This window comes from Trematomus bernacchii, unplaced genomic scaffold, assembly GCF_902827165.1.
Source record: "Trematomus bernacchii unplaced genomic scaffold, fTreBer1.1, whole genome shotgun sequence".
NCBI lineage: Eukaryota > Metazoa > Chordata > Actinopteri > Perciformes > Nototheniidae > Trematomus > Trematomus bernacchii.
The window spans coordinates 512,186-539,181 of NW_022987581.1; the positions used below are offsets into that span (position 1 = coordinate 512,186).

A 26,996-nucleotide genomic window follows, 5' to 3' on the forward strand; every position below is an offset into this window, starting at 1 on the left:
AACCAGGAAAATTAGGTTTAGTTGTTTGGGAACGTAACTTATAAGAGACATGAGGGCTAGTGATCTTAAACCTGTATAGTCAGAGTCAGTATTTTTTTTTTTTTATAAGAAAGGACACCTAATTGTGACGTCTGTAGTCAACACACTTTAAAAGACTACAACTCCCACGGCGCCTCCTCTAAAGTGACAGTGATGGGCAGCAACCTGCCAGAAAGACACCGTAGAGGAACAGTTTTTAACCGTTCAATTACCCTTTAAGTTATTAAGTTATATAAGCCTTATCAAGAAAGAAAGAATACCTAAGTTGTTTGTTATTTTATTTTGAGCCAACACATCGCATAATATCATCCAAACCATCGGAGGCCAAGCAACTCTTCAACTGTAAGTAATATAAAGGAAAGAAAACAAGTTAAAAATGTCTGTTTGAAGGCGTCTAGTGGCTTGAAAGAAAAAGAAGGAAGGAAGGAAGCCACGACATGTATAGTTCATAAAAGGTCCCATTACACCGAAAGCCCGGAAAGTAATTGAAATGTTCAATGATAGTGATGTGACGTTCGCGAACGATCCGATTCTTTTGAACGGCTCTTTGGTACGAACGAAGGGAACCGAGTCGTACTTGGTGAGAGCCGTTCATTTTATCGTTGGTTCACTGCCTGCCATAAATCCACTCGCCTTTACAGGAACTTGCTTTCCTGAATGCAAAATGTTCCGTAGATGATGGCATAACGCATGCTGCTTGCGTAGTAGTTGGGCTGGCTGAGAGATGTAGCAAGTTATACATTTTTTCTGTGAGTAAAAGTAGATTTCTGGCAATACAGTCAATCATTATCCTGGTGATTATTTTGCAGATAAACCTAGTAACCCCGCCCCCTTGAAAAAAAAACGGCTCTTTTGAACGGCTCTCGGAAAGGAACGGAGCCATAAGATCCGGCTCCCTTCAAAGAGCCGTAAATCCCATCACTATTCAATGATGCTGTAAATACACAGGGTGCGTCTCACTTCGGTTATTTTTCATTTCCTCGCTCCTCGGGCTCGGTATCACCGGAAGTTGATTTGTCTGCGCCATCTTGAGTAGCGTCCCAGTGGCCTTATTTTTGCCGGAGGATCGAGGATCGAGGAGTGATAACGGAGGAACTACCAGACCATCCTCCGGTGAAATCCTCAGACACTCGCCCCGCCCCCTTACTGTGTATCGCTCACTGATTGGACGATGCAGCGCATGCACTGATCTGGCTGCTGTCGGACAATCAGCTGTGCGGCGTCATCACAAACGGACGTCGCTTCACGTAACGCTCCGGAGGAAACGACGTCCCATTGCTCTTAAAACTAATTTCCCTGCTTCCCGTGGTTTCCTTGCGTCTCTCCATGCTTCCCTGGTGGGAGGGACTAGTCGCAGGGAAACCACGCAAGTGAGGGACGCAAGGAATCCATTTAACCGAAGTGAGACGCAGCTCCAGTTGAAGCATTAGTTGGTATGTAAGCACTTGAATCGTGCTCATGCTGTTGTAACACATGGTGGGTTTTGAAGGTAGATTTAGGCCTATAGCTTTACTCAGAGAAAAGCAAACGTGTTCTTAGGATGTTTGCAAGTTTAACCAACTCTGAATCGACACTAGCCCCAAAACAAAACTTTAACAGAACTTGCTTTGGTGTAAAAGAGTGCAAAGACAAATGCTATTTCTCTCAATAGTTAAACTCGCCATATGACTTGGATCCGCTGCTAAATGTATTTGGTTCTTCCTCGGGGAACGCTCCACCCTTTCATCAAGTTTCTTGGAAATCGCACCTTTAGTTTTTCCTTAATCCTGCTCACATACAAACAAACCAAAACAAAGACAAAACCCGATAAAGAGATTTAGCGTTAATCCACCAGATCTCCTGGCAGATAATTGAAAGGTTAAACGTTTGAAGAAAAATCAAGAACACCTGTCCTGAGTGTTGGACACATGATGTCAGTATTTTATAGTCCCAATGATCTCAGTACACCAATAACCAGATAATCAAGTTAAACAAATACAGGAACAACGTAATTGACCTCATAAAAAACTTTTATTTTATTTGTAATGTTTCTGAGATGAATCAAGAGGTTATTAAAGTACAGCAGATTACCATAAACAGCCTCTTGGAATAAATAACCCTGCATTCAAAAATGTGCAGAAAGTGAACTCGATTATGCACAGTCGCATTCCCTACACACATACACACTGAACACATACACACACACACACACAAAGCGAGGGTCTTATAAACATTTCACGGAGAGCAGAAGAAGAAGCACACACTTGGAATTCGGACACTTTATTTGGGCATGATGGGAGAAGGGAAGGGAGGGAGAGATGTAACGTCTGGAGGAAGAGGAATCCCTCACACTGAGAATCAGAGCTCCAGGCTTCACATATTCACTGCGTGGATCTCACTTCATTTTAAACTCTGGCTAACAGGATCCTTCTGGGTTCATTTATTGAGTTGCAAAATGTCTGCTGCTGAATAAAGAAACCTTGTTTGAGGAAAAGACAGTAGTTGTGACACAGCTTCATCAACTGGAGGGAGTGAATGTGTGATAAAGTGTGTTTTATATAGAATATTCTAACTTTAAATATATGATTTATGAGCTACGGTTGGATGGCAAGACCGTAAGCAGTCCAAACAAAGGATCGCTATGAATGAATTCTTAATAATTCAAAGGATTAAAATACTTTATCAGATGTACAATAGCTAGAGCGCAGATTTGGCAATAAGAAATCTTAAATCCTAGGCTCTGAAAATAGTGCAATTAAATACACAAGGGAGCCATAAAGTGGTGGAAATAAGAAAGTATGTAATATAGAATAAGATAAAACAGAGTAAATAATTAAATACTGCACTAAGATTAGGACTGTATGTCATAATATATATGTAGAAATGTGAAATGTATGATGATTTGAAATGTCTTATTTTAATGGGACTAAAACATACACAGGAGCACATTTAAAGGTGGGGTAGGTAAGTTTGAGAAACCGGCTCGAGATCGCTAGAATTTGAAAATACACAACCGGAGAAAATCTGCCACTTCCTTACAGAGCCCCTCCTCCAACACACACGAACGCGCACATGACCAATGAGGGCACGAGATAAGTTTGTGCACAGATGGAAGGCTGACAGGCAGGTAGGCCATCCAGTTATTTTAGCGGGGCCGGCTCAGATGATTGGTCGTACTTTTTACAGTATTACGGCTTCCACAGATGACATTTTTTTATGGATTTTTTGTCAAAGCACTTAAGATATTCATTGCTATCGGGATGTTAAGAGCATTCCATGGAATATAAAAAGTGTATCTCGAGCCGGTTTCTCAAACTTACCTACCCCACCTTTAATGTAATTTATATATAGAGTGAAGCAACACAGAAGTCGTTCTGAATCATTATTTAAATGTGTATCCATGAATCCGTCTTATTGCTCTGTAGACATAGTGCATACAACAAATATATTTAACATAAAATATTTACAATTTACAATTTCTTTTAAAGAAAAAGGTGTTTGCTACCAAATTCGTCTTCATTTTTCCGAGTCCAGTCTTAATCATCATACAGATTTTATCATGACTTGTTTTTTCATAGTATGTATTTAGATTTAATTTTAATATCTATTTGTTCTTCATGAGACAGCGTTTCTCAAGAGCATTTTAGGGATTGCAAGATCGTTGGAAATCTAAACAAAGGAACGGTATTCGTTTGATGATTTGCAATTTGCTATTTGAATGACACTGAAACGCACACTATGACACAGAGAAAGTAGTTGAGAAAGGAAAGCTACATCATCATCATCAGACAAACTCAATGTCAAACACGTCTAGGAAGCATGAGTCAGGATGAAAAGACAAATTGCAGACGGAGAATTTCAAGGTCTAAAACTCCTTCGGAAGAAAGATTTTTTTTAAAACACAGAGATGGAAGTAAAGGGGGGGAGATGGAGGGGGAGATAAGTGCTGTTTCAGAAACCCAGAAGGGCATTTCTACAGTAAGCCGTCTCCCTCTCCTCACTTCACTCCGTCTGGCTATTTATGGAAGAAGTCCTCAGAGGAGTTTCTGCAGACTGAGTTCATGGCATCGTAACTCCAACCTGTCGCTGCAGTGGGACAGGAAGCTCCAAACAAACCTGCATTTGGTCAATAAAACCACCGGCGTCAGCTCAAGCTACTCAGTCACAGTTGGTGTGCCTGTATTGGGTGATTTGTGTTCATTATATTGATTTATACCTCTGATTTAATCTAGTTTGTTACTGCTGAATCAACCAAAAACACACGCTGACCTGTGATATAATGGCAAATATATCACAGGTCCAGAGCTGGGAGAAGTACTCAGATCTTGTACTTGAGTAAAAGTAGAAGTACTCAGATTTTGTACTTAAGTAAAAGTAGAAGTACTCAGAGTGTAGGAATACTCTGTTACAGTCAAAGTCCTGCATTCAAAATGTTCCTCAAGTTAAAGTATAAAAGTATTCTCATCAAAATATAGTTAAAGTAGCGACAGTGAAAGTAGTGATTGTGCAGATTGGTCCATTTCAGAATAATATATATGATATGTTTTATAATGATTGATCATGAAAGTGTTCTCAAAGCTGGTAAAGGTGCAGCTAGTTTGAATGACTTTGTATACTGCAGGGTAGCTTGTGAATTTACTCCAGGTGGAACTAAAGTCTGATTTAACACTTGATTATATTTCACATCATTCATCCACATCTGTAACTAAAGTTATTGGAGTAAAAGTACACAATTTACCTCTGAACTGTAGTGGAGTCGAAGTACAAAGTAACATAAAATGGAACTACTCAAGTACGCTACCCCAAAAACTGTACTTGAGTAAATGTACTTAGTTACTTCCCACCTCTGCTCAGGTCTAAAAATGTAACTCTTCTTTCAGCGCTTAAACTTCGCTACTGCTACTTTGATAGCATCACAAATTGTACCAAAGTAAAGTTGAATTACTTATGCACCTGGTTTACAAAGCTAACTAGTAGCGCTATGATGTTCGCTGGTAACTAGCGTTTCTTCCCAGCTCCATCTTCTCATAGAAAATGGTAATTTCTGCCTCCAAAACACAAGAAGCTAAAATGCCAAACTTGATTACGGATGCTACTGGTTTACCAAGCTGGCTAAGTAGCGCTAGCATTTGGGGATAACTTAGCCTTTCTTCCCAGTTCCTATTTCTAATTGAAATATGGTTGTGGCTCCAAAAAAAAAGATGGCAAAAGCTAAAAGGCCCAACTTACTCAATGCTTCAAATTTGCAGTCCACTAAACTACTTATGTTATATAGTTTATGACTTTAACTGCTACTTTCATTTCTTTGGGTAATAGTATTTTCATCGGCCATCTCTAATGTTTTCTACCACAGTTAAAGGTGGGGTAGGTAAGTTTGAGAAACCGGCTCGAGATACACTTTTTGTTATATTCCATGGAATGCTCTTAACATCCCGATAGCAATGAATATCTGAAGTGCTTTGACAAAAAATACATAACAAAATGTCATCTGTGGAAGCCATAGTACTGTAAAAAGCACGACCAATCATCTGAGCCGGCCCGGCTAAAATAACTGGATGGCCTACCTGCCTGTCAGCCTTCCATCTGTGCACAAACTTATCTCGTGCCCTCATTGGTCATGTGTGCGTTCGTGTGTGTTGGAGGAGGGGCTCTGTAAGGAAGTCTGAAGGAAGTGGCAGATTTTTTCCGGTTGTGTATTTTCAAATTCTAGCGCACTCGAGCTGGTTTCTCCAAAATTACCTACCCCACCTTTAAGGTAAATTACAGATGCCACTGGCTTAGCCTAACAAGCTAGCTATGTAGCATTAGCATTTGTTAGTAACAACCACTTAAATGCCAAACTTGAGGCTTCAAAATGGTAACCCACAAACCAATGAATGACACATGCCTGTAAGTTACTGCTTTCATTTGTTTTGGGAAATAGTATTTGATCCACTGTTTTCTATTTTAAAAGCGCACAAATGTACATTTTCAACTGACGCCAGCCTTTTCTACTTAAAATTACCTTGAAACGTGATAAATCATCTCTACCTCGTGCCACCAGAGGAGTGGAAATGCAGGAACTGTCCAAAGCTTTCAGACATTTTCACACCTCTGTATCTTGGCTGTTTCTCAGGCTCATGACATCTCTGGCTGAGAAAGGTGGTAACAGTTTGGTGCTGCTTGTTAACAAACTGGGTAAGAAGTCATTCAGGCAGCTTCAGCCAAGGCTTTAAGTACCTTGTAAAATCCGCTCCGTTTATAGCTTCTCCAAAGTCTGGATAGGAATGTTGATTTTATTCGGTGTGTTTTTGTTTCCCCACGTCTGGGAAGGGTCTACGGCATAAATTCCTCCTGAAATAGGCATATCACTAAAATCTATTTATTTTTACATAACTGTTACTTTCTCAATATGGTGACTCATGAGAAAAAATACAGAGAAATTGGAGGGAAAGAGGATAGCTTCATAAACGTGAATTAATCAAGTCGAAATGTCTTGAAAACACACACATTTTTTTAAGGTAGGTAGCTAAGAAGGTAGGAAGGAAGGAAGGTAGGTAGGAAGGAAGGAAGGTAGGTAGGTAGGTAGGTAGGTAGGTAGGTAGGAAGGTAGGTAGGTGGGTAGGTGGGTAGGTGGGTAGGTGGGTAGGTGGGTAGGTGGGTGGGTAGGTGGGTAGGTGGGTAGGTAGGTAGGTAGGAAGATAGGTAGGAAGGAAGGTAGGAAGGAAGAAAGGTAGGTAGATAGGTAGGAAGGAAGGAAGGTAGGTAGGTAGGTAGGTAGGAAGGAAGGATGGATGAATACAGTAGATGGATACTTTATTTATCCCAAGTTGGGAAATTGTTTTGTCACGGGAGCATTTTCACAGTCAGTGTACAAGAATTACAAAGTGTCTTAAAAATAGAATAAAATAAACAAAAAACCTAAGACAGTTTTGTGAAATTTGTTGACAAAATACACTTAATTAAAGTCAACATTTCCATTTTTTCAGTGTATATGCATCAGTAACTCGAGGGAAAACAGCTGAAATCCGGATGTAAACTGCATACTTCTCCATGTTGGTAATGCGGTAGTGATTGTGTTGAATAAAGTGACGACAGACGGTGTGTTTTTGTAACATGCAGGTGTGTTTTAGTGTCAACAGCCGACATGCAGGTGATGATTTTTCCTCCTGTGTGTGAGTGAGGTTCACATTGTGTGTGTGTGCTGTAGTAGCGAGAGGAGATTTCATTGAGTCTCTGTTATGTGACCATGTTTGGTAAAGCTCTTCAGGCAGTCTGACCAAACCCCTTGACCGATTGGCGCGCACACACACTTACACACACACACTGAGAGGAGATGGTTTCACTCACAAACCCACTGTAGCTCAGAGTCAGACCTCCCCCTCCTTCTTATATAAATCTCTCACTTTTCCACGCTTCCTTCACATCCCTCGCTTCGTCTAATCCTCTCGTTGCACCCTTTCATCTCGTTCTGAAAGTCTCCGTCTGTGCTTCACCTTTGCTCTTTGAATATCTCACATAATTCAAAAGAAAAGATACACATCCAGCCACCACGATCAGTGCTGGACTAGTTTAATAAGCTTCTGTCTGGATGATTTGCACTGAATAATGCAGGTTATCCCCATTGCTGACTTCATTGATATGAATAGACGGCTGCAGGTATCTAAAAAGCCCAGAAATGAGTCAGCGTTTTAGCATTTCTGTTAGCTTGTCTCAAAGTCAATGGGGTTTTGTTAGAAGTCTGAAGTAAGGTATGTGGTTAACACACGTTTAAGAGACTTCTATGTTTTGTTATACAACATAAAATACGTCAGTAAATACCCCACTTGTGAATGTCTGAAGGTTTTACGTGTCTTAATAACAGCAGATGCTAACAAGTGTCTAAACATCATCACTGGGTGGAAAAATCCTATTAGCTTTTTGTCGAGGGAGGCCTTGTGATTCCCAGGATGACCAACAAAAATACGTCATCCCTGCTCCAAGCTATACTGTAGGAGCAAAAGTAAAAACTGGCATTGTAAGAATGAACATTTAAACGCACAACAGGTCATTTTTTTTACGTGGGATAATATCATGGGGATTGTTGACTTTACCACCATTGCTGTCCATTTCTCCCGGTTAACGTTGGTTAAGTAATTGTTGTTCAGAGGTTTTTTACTGAAGCCAAATTATCCACAGAGGTCTCCTCCTCTTCAAAACAAATGGACCAGGTGATTAAAACTGATGAAAACACAGAATAAAGCAGTTTTACGTTAAAAAAAATATATGGTGTTTTACTGGTGGAGATAGGACACTGGGCCTACTAGCTAACCGCTAAAGTTAGCTTAGCTTGTTTCTGTAAGAACTTCTGTCCAAGACGTGCAATGACATATATTTTGTCTGGTTAACATATATAGTTAAATAACAACCAAGATCTAAAAGTATAGCTTACAAATGTAGCTTGAAATCAGATAAAAAGTCAATTTGTGATAGCTTCTAGAAGATACCAATGCTAATACATACAGGAAGATTTCGCTAGGTTTACAAATTGGTCAAAACATTTGGGATGATTGAAGTAGGCAACTCAACAAAATATCTAACATAGGTGCAGGGCCGTCCCTGGCCAACATGAGGCCCCACGCAGTTATATGATGAGGCCCTCTGTTTCGCGAGCGTCGACCGGACGGGACGGGGCGGGGTGCTAGTGGAGCCTTGCAACGGCGAAACCACACTAATTGCAGCGCATAGGTGCGCCGCATTTTCGGCTCAGTTGAGGCCCCCTCCGCAAGATGAGGCCCCACGCAGTCTGCATGATCGGCCTGTAAGGAGGGACGGCCCTGCATAGGTGTAGTAGTATTTTAGATATTTAAAATGCAGAATGTTATATATTTAACCTGTAAGTGTAGAGTAAGAATGAAAGAGCCAGGCAACCGTTTTCTCTTGGTCTTCAACTTTATTGAAGAGCAACACTTTCAAGTAAGTCTCAACTTCCAGCACTACAGTTACATGATCATTAGTAGTGGTCATTGTAGACGACGCTCAGACGAGGCCTGCGTGTAGTGTAGGCTGTTTCACATTAAAATCTCCAGAACACAAAGAAATGAAAGAGATTGCATTAAAAGACAAAAATAAAAACAAGTCAAAGAGGGGGAAACAACAGAAGCCACACTGGCAAGTCAATCAAAAGAAAAATCATATTTGCTGTCAATTTATCCGCAATTTTTCCAGTCATTTTCAATCATTATACAATTCTTAATCCGTTTTATTTAATAGAATCAAACTTGACATCAAAACTGCCCAAGTACCAGGTGTAAGATTTACTGTTTGAGTACCAGATTCTGATGCAGCTCTGTTTTAATGTACCTAAGAAAGAAGAGAAATTAAAAACACTCAAAATTCGTTTAATTGGTACAGTGTGCATCAGTGTTCAATACTTTGATATATACAGGTTTGTATATACCTTAATAATATATATATCTTTAAATATATTCATTATTTGACATAATGAACGTTGGCCTCCCCAAAAAAAGAACGAAAAGGCAAATGTGGTTGTTCTAACCTGATACGATTCAGATCCCGGCCTTTACAATAGCAGCCTTTTTTATTTTTTTAATCCATCAATTCGTTCTGTCCGAACATCCCCAGGGTGCGAGACACATATATCAGGTGTTGAAATATATTCTGTAGAAAACCCTGAAACATACAAAAACTCTCTCCGGTACATTGCAATTCTCGTGAGTGTCGTTTTACTCTGTGCACGAGCAGTTTAAAAAAACAAACACAAAACAAAAAGAAGAAGTGCACCTGCTTCTCGGCTCATTCCCCACAGTGTACTCTGATTATTATAGTTTTGATATTACAGTTTCTTTCTACAACTATTCACAGCTTCGAGATTAGGAGGCTGGAGAAATGAGATGTTAGCCTCCCCGTTTACTAACCTGTCGTAAAGTGAAAAAATATAATTTCCATTCTGACCGCCTCGGGACACTGAGCGCATCATCACTAAATAACTAAATCACAACATTCATAGAGACACACCTCCCTGTATTTCAGGAGAAAAACACAAAACTCCCCGAGAAAAGGGATCAGCTTTGGATTATAATACTTGGCCGGATTAATCATTGTGCAGGCAAGAGGTTATAAAAATATATACAAAGAGTATACATGTGGAGTACAGAGGAGATAATCACTGGGTATTACATTAGAAAGTCATGCTAATCCAAAACCTGGCTGCATCACATCCACCGTTAGTGTTAAAAAAGGCACAAGATACTGTAGCCCCTCCTCTGTGGTGATGACAGACAGACAGGAGGTCGTCTCCATAGCAACACAGTGAGATATTCTCCATTATCTGTTCCAATTAAATGCGTAAAGGGGAACTCCACCGATTGGACACAGGATCTGTTTTCACGTCTTGGGAAGTGCCACTACATAGGTTTAAAAAAAAAAAAAAAAAAAATGGGTTTGTTTAGTACAACTATATGTGTAATATACAAATAAATATAATTGGGCAGTATGAGCTGCTACTTCCTGTTTTTATGTGCTTTGTAAATTGGCAAAAACAAATAAAACCTGACTGACAAAAAAAGGCAGAATGAGCCACCATTAGAACACCTGAATCGCTAGAATGAAGTGTTGCATTATGGGTAATGTAGTACCAAGTTGTGGAATAAAGTGTTACATTTTTTTTTTTTTTTTTTTTTTAAATATGTTTTAATTGGCATTTTACTTTTGTGAAATAAGAAAACCTGACTGGAAAAATTTGAAATAAACAAAAACGGCATAATTAGCGGCTACACACCTGAATTGAACTGTTGCATTATGGGCAATGTAGGCAAAAGGTTTAAGTCAAAGAAAAAAAAAAGTTAAATAAAACACTAAGTGTGTATCTGTTTTAATACACATCTTAAAATTGCAAATCAAATTGGAAAACACGGATACATTTTTATTTAAAAGTGTGTCACAGTGACGTCCCTGAAATGCATTTACTCTACATTGAAAAGTTAATAAATAGTGACAGAGAAAATAAAAATAAAAGTCACCTTCATACAAATAGCAATATCGCTTTTCCATTATTGTTTTATTGACGTCACTTTGACACACCCTCTTTTTTCTCCTTATATTAACGTGAAATTCTTGCAGATTTTTTTTAAGCTGTAGTTTTGGTTAACTTCATTCAGATGGAAACTTGACGAAAATCGGCATCGTTTTTGAAACCGCGATTTCCCCATTTTTAAATCGGTGGAGTTCTCCTATAAGCAACAATGACATTTATACATTTCTTGTAGTGTGACAAAAGCCTGATCTGAACCCCGCTCTTGTATCTCTGTCCGTCATCATATCAGCGATGTAGTCTTAGTGTACAACGAGTAGAGTTCATGAATTTGTAAAAAAAAAAAAAACTGCCACACAGAGAATGTGGTTAATGATTAGTGAGTCGGCCATACAGCGCTACTGTATGAGAATTAACTGTACAGACATGCAGCGAGGAGGAAAGTAAAGAACATGCATTCAGTCTGCTCCGAGAGGCGAGACATTTTGGAAGACAAACCCCTTCGGATTAACGCAGTTTCATATCTAGATGTTATTCATCTATCATGACTAGTCGCTAAGGCATCACAGAAATATGTTACCATGCTCTGAAGTGATTTACAGTTTATACAGAAAAGAAAAATAAACAACATGCAGATTGCCATAAATTGATACATCCAAATTATGTAGAAGCGTTTGGAAAGAAATTGTCGTATTGCTAGCATTCCTACTGCTGACATTCTGCAAGAAAAAAAGAGCACCATGTCAGTGTTTCTGAAGGGCTTCAATTATATCGTTCGCACGCTATGATTGTGCCAACTTGTGGAAAGGAAGTGGGGGGGAAAAAAAAGTCCAAATGTTTGTGGACTTTTCCCTTTCCCTTGTAAGATTAGATTCTCAAGAGTCACGGAGAACAAAAAAACGTGATCAGAGGAAATATAAAGACTTCCATTGGGGGTGAGGGTTCTTTAGAAAGACACACTTGACTGCATTGGCTGGGTCGAAGAAGTCCCTCTGAATCAGTGATATCACAACAGATAACATATCAAAGGCTAAAATCACTAGGTACAGTAGAAAGAACGACAAAAAAAAAAAAAAGTTGATTTGTCTCATGACGACGGGAGGTCTTTGTAAGGCGGGGGGGAGAGGTAGAACAAAACCAAAAGCTGGACAGTGGAGTATCCAGTGAGGCAGAGGGTTGCGATGGGTGTCAAATGAATTGGATGTAACTTCAGGGCGGGTAAAATAAAAATACAGCGGGGCAATGCCGACAATGAATACTGAAAAGGCAAAGAATTGTCCTGTGAGAAGCCCGTGTCCACAGAGCGGCTTGTTCTCTCTTTCTGTCTCTTTCTAAAAAGCTCTACACCCATCGTCTTATTTCTAAAAAAGCTCACCCTCTGTTTTCTGTGTGGCCGCTACAAACGCTCCGAGTTGATATTCACTTGACTGACTTTTCAGAAATTGACGTGACTCTTGAAATTGAAGGAGAAGCTTGATTGTGTTATTCAGAAAGAAGCAATTATATAACAGAGACGAAAAAAAAGCGAATTTGTTGTACATGAATGTTGCTGCCAGTGAGCGTTTCACTCTCACATGCGGATCGCCCTCCGTAGGATGAGGACAATCACGTGTTTGACCGGGTCTTTCAAAATCGGAAACGATCATTACAAAACCCATAAAGCGAATTTGTTGCACACGGATGTTTTTCCGACGGTGAATGTTTTCTCGGCAGAACTTTTGTTTCCATACACGGATCACTCTCCGTACGTGGAGGAGAAGCTTGTTTGTGACCAAGTCTTTCGGCCATTGAAAACCCCCAAAAGCTCATTTGTTTTGAATGGATGTTTTTCTACGGTGAGCGTTTAATCTGTAGAACTTTTATCTCCATCTCTTTATCGTAGATTTCCCCCCCGTACGTGGAGGAGAAGCTCGTTATTGACAAAAACCGAAAAGCTTATTTGTTGTACATGGATCAGCTATTGTCAAACTGTTATCATATCACACAGACCACCCTACGTATGTGGAGGAGAAGCTCGCTTTAGACCGTGTTTCTCAATTATCAAAAAGACAGAAAAGCGTATTTGGGTGTCTCGCGAATGCCCTCCGTACAAAGACGAGAAGTTTTTGTTTTTTTTACCATGGAAACAGCTATAACTAAACCAAAAAAGCTCATCTGATGTACATTGATGTTTTCTCCGGTGAGCGTTGATCTGTACGCGGATCGCCCTACTTTCACGGATCTTCCAGTTGATGTCAAATGGGAAAAAAACTCAAAAGTTGTGGAGATATCATCCCAGAAACATTGAACACTGCTCAGTGCAGAAAAAGACCTACTATGTGGACCTACAGGGTGTTAGAGAGTGTGTCTAGTCTGTCCTGCATGCATATTCTTAATATTTTAATATATATATATATAATCCGAATTGTTCAGGGGGCGTTGGAGGGGCATGGCTGGTGATAATAGGCAGGTGCCACTTTCTTACAAGGAGGCCACAGCAGGTGATACTGTAGAAGAGGCATTATGGTGTTTTTCTGTCTCTTTCTGTATATCGTGAGGTCTGATGAGTTTTAAGACGAGAGCCCTGTAGATTCACGAACACTGTACACGGGAGCGTCTCCTCGAGCGTGGACGGAGTAGATGAAATGATGTTCGGGGGGGGGGGGAGAAAAAAAAAATCAGCGAGAGATGGTCGTCTTCTGAAGGCTCTGTCAGACTTTGCGATCCTGCAAAAAAAATCCTGTCTTTCGCAGGCGCCTTCAGAGGCCGAAGGAGGGGACATGTGACGGGTAAAAGGACGAACGAAAAGGTGACAGACGGAGTTAAAAGTGTGCTTTCTGCCTCGGTCCCAACACTGAGCTGCAAAGGCTGGAGCTCGAGAGTCTCTTTGTCTCGTGTCGGGACTTAAAGGACCATCACGTGGGTCTGTGAGGATTTCCCCCTTCCTCCTCACTTCGTGTTTCTACATTTCCTTTCGCTCTCTTCAGTCCGTGTGGCTGTTGACGTGCTTCCCGTCTTTTTTCTCCACCTCCTTCTCCGTTACCACCTCCTTCTTCTTCTCCGATACCACCTCCTCCTCCTCCTTTCCTTTCCTCGCCCCCCGTCTTCCTTTGATCACCTTGTAGCAGCCGCGGGCGATCTTGTACATCCAGATGACGTTCAGGATGTCCAGCGCGATGCAGGAGGAGATCCACGCCACTTGAGCGGCGAGGCCCAGCCTAGCGAAGGCCTCCGTGCCGAAAGTGGCAAAGACGCTGGACCAATAGGACGGCATGACGGCGCAGCGGACCAGGAAGAAGACGACCGCCATGGCGACGCCGTTTATAACGACGAGGCGGTGAGAGCGAGGGTACTTTAACGCCTCGAAGAACCACCTGCAGGGAGGAAGAGGATTTTGTCAATTTGTCAATTAAAAATGTTTTGCATTCTTCTTTTCTATCTTTATCCGTTCATTGTGTCTTTAGATTAATTTAAAAATAGATAAAAAAAAGTTTATATGATTATATTTGTTACTTTTTGATTAAAGTGATTAGTTATTCTAAAATGGAGCAATATTCACTAAGTTGAATTGAAGTAAATCAAGTATTTTGATCCCAATTACTTTCCCTCAATTTCCGCTGCAGGACTTTCCGTATTGACAGACAGAGATAGAACACGTGTTGCTATGCATTCTGGGATATGTTGACAGATAGAGGGTAAAGTGATGCTGACTCACCTTTGGTTCACAAACGGTGTGGACAGCTCTGAAATGAGGCGGAAGTTTGCAAAGTAGGGAAGCACGCCTCGAGTCTGCAATCAAATCAAACTTTATTTATAGACAACTTCTCAAACAAACACGGTAACTCAAAGTGCTTCACAAACCGAACACAGAGACAATTTACAAAACATAAACAACAACAACACTATCTCCCCCTTCCCAGGGAGTAACCAGAGTAGCTTTGTGATTATGACCTTACACAAAGAGAGAGGAACAATTAAACATTTGGACATAGGAATAGTGCCATGTCTCCAATTGCTATCTAAGTCAATACAATGGTCAGAGGTGTAAAGTAACTAAGTACATTTACTTAAGTACAATTTAGAGGTACTTGTACTTTACTTGAGTATTTCAATGTTTTGCTACGTTGTACTTCTACTCCACTACAATTCAGAGGTACATGGTGTACTTTTACTCCACTACATGTATTTAATCCCTTTAGTTACTTTACAGATGTGGATGAATGATGTGAAATCTAATCAAGTGTTAAATCAGACTTTAGTTCCACCTGGAGTAAATTCACAAGCTACCCTGCAGTATACAAAGTCATTCAAACTAGCTGCACCTTTACCAGCTTTGAGAACACTTTCATGATCAATCATTATAAAACATATCATATATATTATTCTGAAATGGACCAATCTGCACAATGACTACTTTTACTGTCACTACTTTAACTATATTTTGATGAGAATACTTTTCTACTTTTACTTGAGGAACATTTTGAATGCAGGACTATTACTGTAACAGAGTATTCCTACACTCTGGTACTTCTACTTTTACTCAAGTACAAGATCTGAGTACTTCTCCTTTAACTCAAGTACAAGATCTGAGTACTTCTACTTTTACTCAAGTACAAGATCTGAGTACTTCTACTTTTACTCAAGTACAAGATCTGAGTACTTCTACTTTTACTCAAGCACAAGGTCTGAGTATTTCTACTTTTACTCAAGCACAAGGTCTGAGTACTTCTACTTTTACTCAAGCACAAGGTCTGAGTATTTCTACTTTTACTCAAGCACAAGGTCTGAGTACTTCTTCCACCTCTGACAATGGTAATACATTTACTGAAATAAAGCTGGTACTTTTCACTGTGTAGCTGAAGATTGAAGAAGAAACTATTATACAGTCAATTGAACCGAACGCTCCGTCTACCCCTGAGTTTTTACACCCTAAATCTGAAGAGTGATCTACTCACCAGAACATATCCGTATGCATACAGCGCCGCCAAGTGGTGGCAGACGAAGAAGCCGTCGCCCATCGTGCTCCAGTTAGTGGCCAACAGCACGAGGTCTGAGGACAGAGGGACAGAGAGCCAGTCAACACCATGAAACCACTGTTTTATAAACATGACTGCCTTTAAAACAGGTGGAAACAGTGGAACACATGTAAAGCTGACATGTTATAAGACATCTGAAGTGTGGTCGTGACCTTTCGAGCAGCGCTTCTCAAAACATTTTCAGTAGTGTACCCCCTTTGAAACATTTTCTCAGCCAAGTACCCCCTGACCTACCCCGAACATTTTTGATAGAAAAAGCCTATTTAAATAATTACAATATAGTGATGTTCCATCAGTGTGTGATTGATGAACTCCTTCATGCATGAATTACAACAAACTAAGGATATTTTCATCTTTATGCATGAAAAAAAAGCGAGTTTTTTCAATTGAAGTAATATATGTTTAACAAACCAATGAACAAAATGATATATTATTAAAACTATAAAATACAATACACACATTTGACATGTTTATATGAGGACCCCCTTGGTGGTTCTAGGAATATTTTATATAAAATGTTTTCTATTTAACTTATTGTACTAAGATTATTTTTGTAATCATGCATGGTATTTTTTTAATTAACCTATCTCCCGTACCCCATGCAGTACCCCAACGTACCCCTAGGGGTCCGCGTACCCCCATTTGAGAATCACTGCTTTAGAGTAAACTGAGTAGAGAAAATACTCCATAAACACGACTTTATAGTTTCTGTTTCTGTCTCATGTCATTTTGGTTTATTTCTCTCATTGCTATTACTGTAATGATCTTTTTATGTTATTATCATTATTGTTTTGTCATATTGTTTTTTTTTTTTTTTAAATATAGCACCTGCATTTGTACTGTGTATTTTATCCTGTTATTGTGTTATGTGTGGGAAAAAAACAATACATAAAAAAACAGGACTTATAGCTTATATTGTCCCCATTTTACTCATTAAAATCAATCAAAAAATAAATTTAACTAAAAAAATATAAGCGCTTTGAGCACCAGGTCACATGTTCTGAATCGACCAATCAGAATCGAGTATTCAACTAAGCCATGCAATAAATAAATGTAATTTATTTATTATTATCATCATTAATAAAATCAGTGTTTGAAAGGTGTTGTGGTGCGTAATTGATATACAAATGAGCACTTTGTGGGTGAAGTGTTCCTTCAAAGCTGTAAAATGTCATAAAAATAAGCTGTGGTCATGACCTTTGCTTTCTAGAATAGTCCGAGTTATGTACACAGGGGAGATAACAAAATACTACACCGGATTTTATGACATTGTTCACTTATACAGTACGTAATAATGTGTGTGTTTTTGGTTGAATGCATGTGTTTATTCACATATTAAAGTGCAGATCGGGTGTTTTTTTTTAAACCTGACATATTGGTGTTTCTACATATAATCAGTGAAATTCAGATTAAATTCCGCTTTTCTTTGTGTGCTTACACTGTATACATTGAATGACATGGACTTTGCACTAGTGGAAACAGTACAAACAGAAATCATCTCACCATAAAGGAGATAGCCACAGGTTATGGCTACATTTAGTTTGACGAGACTGGGATCACCCCTGCAGAAAACAAAGAACACGTTGTTAAAAAAACATTCAACACACAGCTTTAACTACAACAGGGGGTATTCAACTAAAATTCAACGAGGTTCAGTTAGAGAAAATCTCCCCATGCAAAGGTCCGGAACATCAAAATGTCTAACTTGCTTTATGAATTAGTGTGATAGATATTGAAGTAGCCTAGTAGCTGTATCAAAGTCAAAGAGTAGTCCAAGTCAACTTTACTGTCAATCTCAAAATATGTTTGTACACACAGAAAGATCAAAATACTGTTTCCCACAGACCCAAGGTATAAAATAACACATTAAAATACAAGAACACTCAATAATTGCAAAAACACACAAAATAACTGTTTACTTCAACGTCTGCATGTAATCAACAACTGACTGCCAATCAAATAAAGAAAGTACAATTCAAAAACAACAATATTTATTGTCAATTAACATTGAACTATACAGATATACACTAAAATACTGTGGATATGTATGTGTAATGTTCCTCTCGGGCTTTTGAAAATGTGTGCGTCTTAAAAAGTGCTTAATTTCAGATATAAAATAAAGTGTAGCAGCAGCTTGAGCATCATGACTTAAAGGTCCCCTATTATACTGTTTTTCATCAATATATCACAGGTCTCAGATATATAAAGAACCTGTCTCTGATTGGCTGAAACACCAAACAGATCATTGCAGCATCCCATAATCCCCTCTGTTTCAGCCCTGTTTCCAAAGTGCTGATTCTCTGTCTGTTACTTTAGATGAAAATAAGGAGCCCCTCCCCACGCCCCTCTGAGAGAGATTTGGTTACAAAGAACTCAATGGTGCTCTAGGAGGAGATTCAGGTGATAAGGTGGGGGGGGGGGGGGGGGGGGGGGGGGGGGGGTTACCTTGGTTGGTGATTGGCTAATGGTTACACAAGACAACACATCGTTATGACATCATAAAGTGGCCAAAATGTGATCAGCTCATTTTCAGACAGGTTTTTATAGAAATGGATCAGGACAAAAAGAGAGAGAATCTTTGTTCCTGAAACTTTCAGAGTCTCTTTACACAGAGGGGACACATGTTGATGTAGAAGAGACATGAAGAAGAGGGGACACATGTTGATGTAGAAGAGACATGAAGAAGAGGGGACACATGTTGATGTAGAAGAGACATGGAGAAGAGGGGACACATGTTGATGAAGAAGAGACATGAAGAAGAGGGGACACATGCTGATGTAGAAGAGACATGAAGAAGAGGGGACACGTGTTGATGTAGAAGAGACGTGAAGAAGAGGGGACACATGTTGATGAAGAAGAGACATGAGGAAGAGGGGACACATGTTGATGTAGAAGAAACATGAAGAAGAGGGGACACATGTTGATGTAGAAGAGACATGAAGAAGAGGGGACACATGTTGATGTAGAAGAGACATGAAGAAGAGGGGACACATGTTGATGTAGAAGAGACATGAAGAAGAGGGGACACATGTTGATGTAGAAGAGACATGGAGAAGAGGGGACACATGTTGATGAAGAAGAGACATGAAGAAGAGGGGACACATGCTGATGTAGAAGAGACATGAAGAAGAGGGGACACGTGTTGATGTAGAAGAGACGTGAAGAAGAGGGGACACATGTTGATGAAGAAGAGACATGAGGAAGAGGGGACACATGTTGATGTAGAAGAAACATGAAGAAGAGGGGACACATGTTGATGTAGAAGAGACATGAAGAAGAGGGGACACATGTTGATGTAGAAGAAACATGAAGAAGAGGGGACACATGTTGATGTAGAAGAGACATGAAGAAGAGGGGACACATGTTGATGTAGAAGAGACATGAAGAAGAGGGGACACATGTTGATGTAGAAGAGACATGAAGAAGAGGGGACACATGTTGATGTAGAAGAGACATGAAGAAGAGGGGACACATGTTGATGTAGAAGAGACATGAAGAAGAGGGGACACATGTTGATGTAGAAGAGACATGGAGAAGAGGGGGACACATGTTGATGAAGAAGAGACATGAAGAAGAGGGGACACATGCTGATGTAGAAGAGACATGAAGAAGAGGGGACACGTGTTGATGTAGAAGAGACGTGAAGAAGAGGGGACACATGTTGATGAAGAAGAGACATGAAGAAGAGGGGACACATGTTGATGTAGAAGAGACATGAAGAAGAGGGGACACATGTTGATGTAGAAGAAACATGAAGAAGAGGGGACACATGTTGATGTAGAAGAGACATGAAGAAGAGGGGACACATGTTGATGTAGAAGAGACATGAAGAAGAGGGGACACATGTTGATGTAGAAGAGACATGAAGAAGAGGGGACACATGTTGATGTAGAAGAGACATGGAGAAGAGGGGACACATGTTGATGAAGAAGAGACATGAAGAAGAGGGGACACATGCTGATGTAGAAGAGACATGAAGAAGAGGGGACACGTGTTGATGTAGAAGAGACGTGAAGAAGAGGGGACACATGTTGATGAAGAAGAGACATGAAGAAGAGGGGACACATGTTGATGTAGAAGAGACATGAAGAAGAGGGGACACATGTTGATGTAGAAGAGACATGAAGAAGAGGGGACACATGTTGATGTAGAAGAGACATGAAGAAGAGGGGACACATGTTGATGTAGAAGAGACATGAAGAAGAGGGGACACATGTTGATGTAGAAGAGACATGAAGAAGAGGGGACACATGTTGATGTAGAAAAGACATGAAGAAGAGGGGACACATGTTGATGTAGAAGAGACATGAAGAAGAGGGGACACATGTTGATGTAGAAGAGACATGAAGAAGAAGGGACACATGTTGATGTAGAAGAGACATGAAGAAGAGGGGACACATGTTGATGTAGAAGAGACATGAAGAAGAGGGGACACATGTTGATGTAGAAGAGACATGAAGAAGAGGGGACACATGTTGATGTAGAAAAGACATGAAGAAGAGGGGACACATGTTGATGTAGAAGAGACATGAAGAAGAGGGGACACATGTTGATGTAGAAGAGACATGAAGAAGAAGGGACACATGTTGATGTAGAAGAGACATGAAGAAGAAGGGACACATGTTGATGTAGAAGAGACATGAAGAAGAGGGGACACATGTTGATGTAGAAGAGACATGAAGAAGAGGGGACACATGTTGATGTAGAAGAGACATGGAGAAGTGGATTTTGCATAATAGGTGACCTTTAAGAGTCTCTGAGTGTTTTCCTCTGATGGATAATCTGCTCCTGCAAAGAGAACGTGATACAATTCCTGCAAACGTCTCCATGTAACCAGACTAACACCGTGAATCACGTAGAAAGCTCATTTAGGGTCGGATAATTGTCTGACGCTGATGAGCTCGCTGTGATACATGATTAAGTTCTGATTAAACAGAAGATGAGTGTGTTTGTGTGTCCGTAATGTGACAAACGGCTCTTTGAAGAACATGTTAGAACCGGGGTTATTTTTAGTAACCTAAAACTAAAAACAGGAATTAGCTGTAAAAAAATGTACGTAATAAAATAAATTCCTTTGAAAAAAATTAAACTGTAAAGATATCGCCAAGTACAAATATAATAAAGTATGTTTTTTTTAAGCTTTTGTACCGTAAAACGCATTGAGACATTGAACCACACAGAAATACCAATGCTTCAAAATGCAATATTTATGAAATAAAATACGTGACCATGGTTTAATTCAGGGTATATGCAGGAATCCTGAAGTCAAATGTAAAACCTTTTAAGACCTTTTTTAAGACCCTTTCCATACATTTTAAGACCTCATCGCCACTTGGAGTTCTAACCGGTTACCTTGGCGACACACTTTACCTCACATTGACTATATACAGTATTGATTGTCCTTCCTCCTTATCTTCCAACCATTTGGACGCAGACTTGCATTTCCCCATAACGATGTTGCTTAGCAACCGGCGTAAACGGACCTTCGCGCGCTATCAAGCAGTGAGCGTGCGATGTCCTGTTCAGATGACGTCAAATCCAACGGGATGCCATAAATAAACTACACAGAATCACACTACACACCTACGCAATGATTATATTCACACTGTAGAATACAACCTCTTTGGACCATTTATATACTTATTGGAAACAAGCTACAAAATGTAATACCTTGGAAAATGCCGTTTAATACTTTTTAATAGCCTTAATTTTCGCTAAATTGATTTATCAACTTTTAATACTTTTTAAGACGCCCCGGACACCCTGGATATATTGTAGTTGACTTTAACCGAAATGATATTGCTTAATAAAATAAAAAAATAGTAACAATAGTATACAAATTAAGGCAAATACATTTTTGTTTTGAGTTTGTTATACATTAAAAGAAAAAGGGGAATGGATGAATTTCCTTCAACTCTTGTGCGTTAAACCACAGAAATGAAATGGCTTAAAAGAGTCCAGCAGATGGAGCACAATTAATACTTGTTGTTATTCACATATGGGGTAGTCATACAGAATTACATAACATATGATTTAGATAGATCGTACTTTATTGATCCCAAATTGGGAAATTGTTTTTGTTACAGCAGCATTTATATATTAATACAGACTCAAGAATATCAATTTACAAGATTTAAGTATTAGTGCCGTTACTCAATGTTTGTCGTTGCATTTGCACATTGCCACATTTTACTGAGATATTATAGCTAAAACCAACTAAAACAAGTCCTAATTTCTGAGTTTATAAGTTGTTGTAATTGATAATTGTGATTATTGCTAAAAGTGTAATGGAAACGTTGATATTTAATACAGAGTTAATGTTCGACTTGAAGCAGAGAACATGCAATAAATGCCCATCGTCTTGCAATAAACAAACATCTCACAACGTTATTGATATGATCTGTGTCTAGCTGCTCCACCCTTCCAACCAGTTACATGAAATTGGACCATTCTGAAAAAAAACTAAATAAAAAGAGCAAACACTCTGAAAGTAAAATAAAATGGAAACCAACTGAACATTTAAACCGAGTATAACCTTGACTAGAACATCTGTGACATCCATTTTTGTTTCGGAACAAACAGTAATTTAGCTCCGGTAGGTGTCCTTGTAAATAACATCTGTTCAAAGTAACAATGGAAGTGTCTCTGCCTCAATGGACACCCGATCTCCACACACACACACACACACACACACACACACACACACACACACACACACACACACACACACACACACACACACACACACACACACACACACACACACACACACACACACACACACACACACACACACACACACACACACACACACACACACACACACACACACACACACACACACACACACACACACACACACACACACACACACACACACACACACACACACACACACACACACACACACACACACACACACACACACACACACACACACACACACACACACACACACACACACACACACACACACACACACACACACACACACACACACCTTTTTTTTGAATGAGTTTTTGGCAACATGCCAGAAATGAGGTCTATGTTTAACACAAGCTAACAAGATTTGTTTTTGATGTGTGTGATAAAAAAAGTGTCTAAATGAGACGACTAAACGTTCAACATTAGCCACCTTTAGCTTAGCGGTGGTGACGTGAAGTCATGTGACCGTGCTGTAGTTTCTTTAAAACCATAACGTTATCTTTTTACTTCTGGAGATTGCATTTAAGCTTCAAAATATATAAAAGTGATGTTAATATGTGGAGATTATCCTGCTGAATTAAAACATGTGAGTATCATAAATGTGTGTTTGCCACGCTGCTTATTTTCTGCAATATTTATAAAAATACGTCATCACTGCTTGGTTTACGTTCTTACCAAAGCTTTCTCCTTTTCTTTCTCTGATTATGTAACTAATCTGATGCCTGATTTACAACCATGTGCTCCTCCTGTTAACTGATCGGCTGTATCTCGTTACCTATGCACTCAGAACCTCAGCGAGCAGATATAAGATTGGATAACGCCCCTCCTATCTGACAGAGTGATAGTCACAGAGTCCAAAGGCTTCCTGATAAAATGTACAGAGAGTGAACCCACGCTCCTCTAACAATGTCAGGAGTGGGATATGGTCTAGAGAGGGAGATATGGAGGTCTTTACCCAGGAAGTGTGAAACATGAGTGCCTAGTCATGCAAAAACTGCTTTCATTAAGTTAAGTTAAATACATTTTGTAGTCCAGGACTTCGCTGCAGCGCCACGATAGTTCACAGGTTTTGCTTTTACCAAATATTTTTTAATCACTGTGATTTAAATATTACAATTTGAATAACATCTGGTTAATTTTGCATCCCTACGTTTGAGATGTCAACAATAAATGAAGTGTCAACGTGTACTTTTGTAGCTTCACATGCATTCAATCTAAAAATGACCAGTATTTAACTGGATTTAACTAAAAATCAAAAGTTACTTAAAGCGAAAAGTATTGAAAAAAAAGTGTAAAAGACAAGGAAACACCCGCACAATGATCACTACTTCCCAAACACATATTTTAACTCAATCCTTACTACTTAACACACATCGTTTATAGAGCATTTCCACGTTAGACATATTTTTTCTTCAATGCTGTTTGCTCAGCTTGCTTTACTGATAAATAAATACATTTAAACACATTCCCAGATGTTAATTCCCACCGTCTGTTATGCTACAAGTCAAAGATATCAAGTGGAAACAAGAGCAATAGAGAAGTAAACAACGTAAGATTTTCTGTCTCAAAACCCACCCGTTTTAACTCAGACTTGGCCAATTTATAATTAAATAAATCTGCATGTAGCGCTTAAAATGGTTCGGATATTTAAAAGCTAATATACTTGCAGGTTTCTTGCTTTTCTTAGTTTGTATCTACTCGTTTTATTGCACTTATTGTACGTTGGTTTGGCTAAAAGCATCAGCTAGTAACGTAATGACAAGAATATAAAAGTGTTCTTGCAGGAGTGTCCATGTTACAACAAAAACTACAATAGAGAATGGCCCACAAATTAAACTCGTGCTTGTATTGTACTGTACTTCTTAAATATATATGTACACATATATTACTCAGTAGTATTCATGTGTTAATAAGACCACTTTTCAAACAAATTCCGTCAATTAAAGTTGGAAACATGTTCTATCAAATTTAAGTTGATAAGAAAAAAGCCCAATAACTTAATTACACAACAACCTTGAAATATACCCTTCCTATTTCCCCTTATTATAATCAATCTGAGGCTTCTGTTTTAAGGAATGACCTGCCAACTAAATAAATGAAACCCTCTGGAGAGCTGTGATTGTTTTTCTTAAAGCATATTCAAGTATTAAGCACCATTTACCTACATTTGATTGATTTTGCTAACTTATAACTTAACTTATGAGGCAATAAACCTCACCTCTAGTGAGTGGCCCAGCCCTTCGTATATTTTTCGGTGTCTTCTCATTTCGCCCCTTTTGTACATTAGGCCACATAAGATATTATACTTGTTTTGCTTGGTCGTGGGTGTTATGGTTAGGGTTATGGTTAGAGTCTATAGATCTGATGAAGTCTGTTGACAAATCAGAGGCTGCTGTTGGGGCGAAATGGGAAAGCGGCAAAATGGGAATAAACCATATTTTTCTGTATGTGGCCCTCGGTGAAAAAGGTTTTGGACACCCCTGCCTTAACTCATCCCATTGCTGTACGTGTTGAGTCCAGAGAAGATAACCAAGAAAAATGCAGCACTTGTTAACAGAAGGGATTATAATAACAGCCGGGCTGAGTGACACTGAAAGCAGGCTCTCGCTCTTTATTCAGAACAATGCGGCTGTGTGAAACCTCTTAATGATGCTGCAATACAACCAGATTGACTGGAGAATTATCGCTTGCAACAAGGTGAGCTTTTAGAGGCATTAGGACATAAGGTGCAAGTGGTCAGAGGGGGATAAGTCGGGAAATGTAGCAATGGAAAGGACTGAGGAAACGCACAGTCATAGCAAACTGTTGAGACTTAAGTAGGAACACAGATATTACGCCAACAAAGAAAACGTTTCCTAATATAAATCGCCTTTTCTTCTTAGGAGCTGAAGGAATTAAAATAGGCGCTTTCACACCGGAGTACTTTTCCCAGGAATAGTTCCGATAGTTCCTGGGATTTTGCGTTCACACCAAAAAGATCTGGAACTAGAACTTTCTTTTGCGAACCTTTTCATCCCTTTTTAGTCCCTGCTAGAGAGCAGGTACTTTCATGGGGAGAAAAGGGTTCCAATTTCTGATCGGAAACGTTTTGTGAAGCCGCCATTGTATTTGCTGGCATTAGCATTATTAGCATTAGCATTAGCCCAGCGCACCAACGGAGAGAGACTAACTTATGGCAACACAAAAGAAAACATGGGAGCGGTGGAGATGAGGAGGTGTTGGCGTTCTGGCGATTTACTCGGAAGGCTTCAGTAGAAGCTTCTGGGAGTCCCAGCAGCTTCTACTGAAGCCAGTCCCCAACTCCGGGGACTTCCGGCCGGAAACTTCGGGTGGCAGTATACACCGTGAAGTTGTTTGTGGCCTGCCAGTAAACCCAAAGCAGAAGAAGAAGAAGTGACGTCAGCGGCTTCATTTGACTAATCCTCCCTCAGGGAATTTATTCCGGTGTGAACGCGATCGGCTCTTTAGTTCATCAGAACTAAAGAGTTCTGATGAACTAAGTACGGCAAAGTACTTGGTGTGAAAGCGCCAAATGATGGGAAAAAGTCCATAAAATCTTGGAAAAATAACTTGTAGGGGTGATTTTGACTCATATTGCCATGCTATTTCAATCATGATAATGGAGGGAATGCACATTTTGCATCATTGTTATTGAAAAATATGATAATATGTAAATACATTCTTTAAAAAGGATCTTTATCAAACTAATATTTCAAAAAAGGGCCAGGATATCTCAGCAAGTCCAAAATAATTGAATAAAACTAGAATTTTAACAACATTTTTGCATTTATTCAAAAAATGTATACGTGTTTCAGGTTAGTCAGAAGCAAAATACAGGAATTTTAAGTCAATTCTACTTAATATTTTTGATTTAAACTAACCTAATAACCCTAATACAATCACGTTAAACAAGTGCACGAAATACATTTTATTAAATTTGCTTTTCGAGTGCTAAATATTGTACATTTAAATATAGCACTATTGTAATTTCTATAAACTGTATTAATTGTGCAGCCAGTATTTCCACGTACAAATCGCCATTTCTTTGCGGCAGATAAAGCCATTTAATGATAGAAATAAGTGCATTTTCCTACACAATAGGTTAAAACAAAGAGCCTTGCTTACAAGACATTAAGCACCTGAACAGATGATGATTTGTAGCGGGAGGAGGGAGAAAAGCCCCCGTTTTGTTTCTCTTCTCCCATCTCCTCCCTTAGCTGTTTACCCACCCCCCACATTTATCTTTT

The 26,996-nt window shown here is 39.4% G+C and overlaps 1 protein-coding gene across 1 annotated transcript in view; it reads right to left on the reverse strand.

Moving 5' to 3' along the window:
* Window positions 1-8,909: 8,909 nt before the first annotated feature.
* The window catches only part of tlcd4b (TLC domain containing 4b), a 36,622-nt gene continuing 18,535 nt past the window's right edge, over window positions 8,910-26,996 (reverse strand). Inside the window, exons 4-7 of the mRNA XM_034127127.1 lie at window positions 17,548-17,606; window positions 15,964-16,058; window positions 14,724-14,797; window positions 8,910-14,382 (exon numbers count right to left, since the gene is read on the reverse strand). Of these exons, the coding sequence (XP_033983018.1) occupies window positions 13,992-14,382; window positions 14,724-14,797; window positions 15,964-16,058; window positions 17,548-17,606 (619 nt within the window). The 3' untranslated portion in view covers window positions 8,910-13,991. The remainder of the gene's footprint in view (window positions 14,383-14,723; window positions 14,798-15,963; window positions 16,059-17,547; window positions 17,607-26,996) is intronic.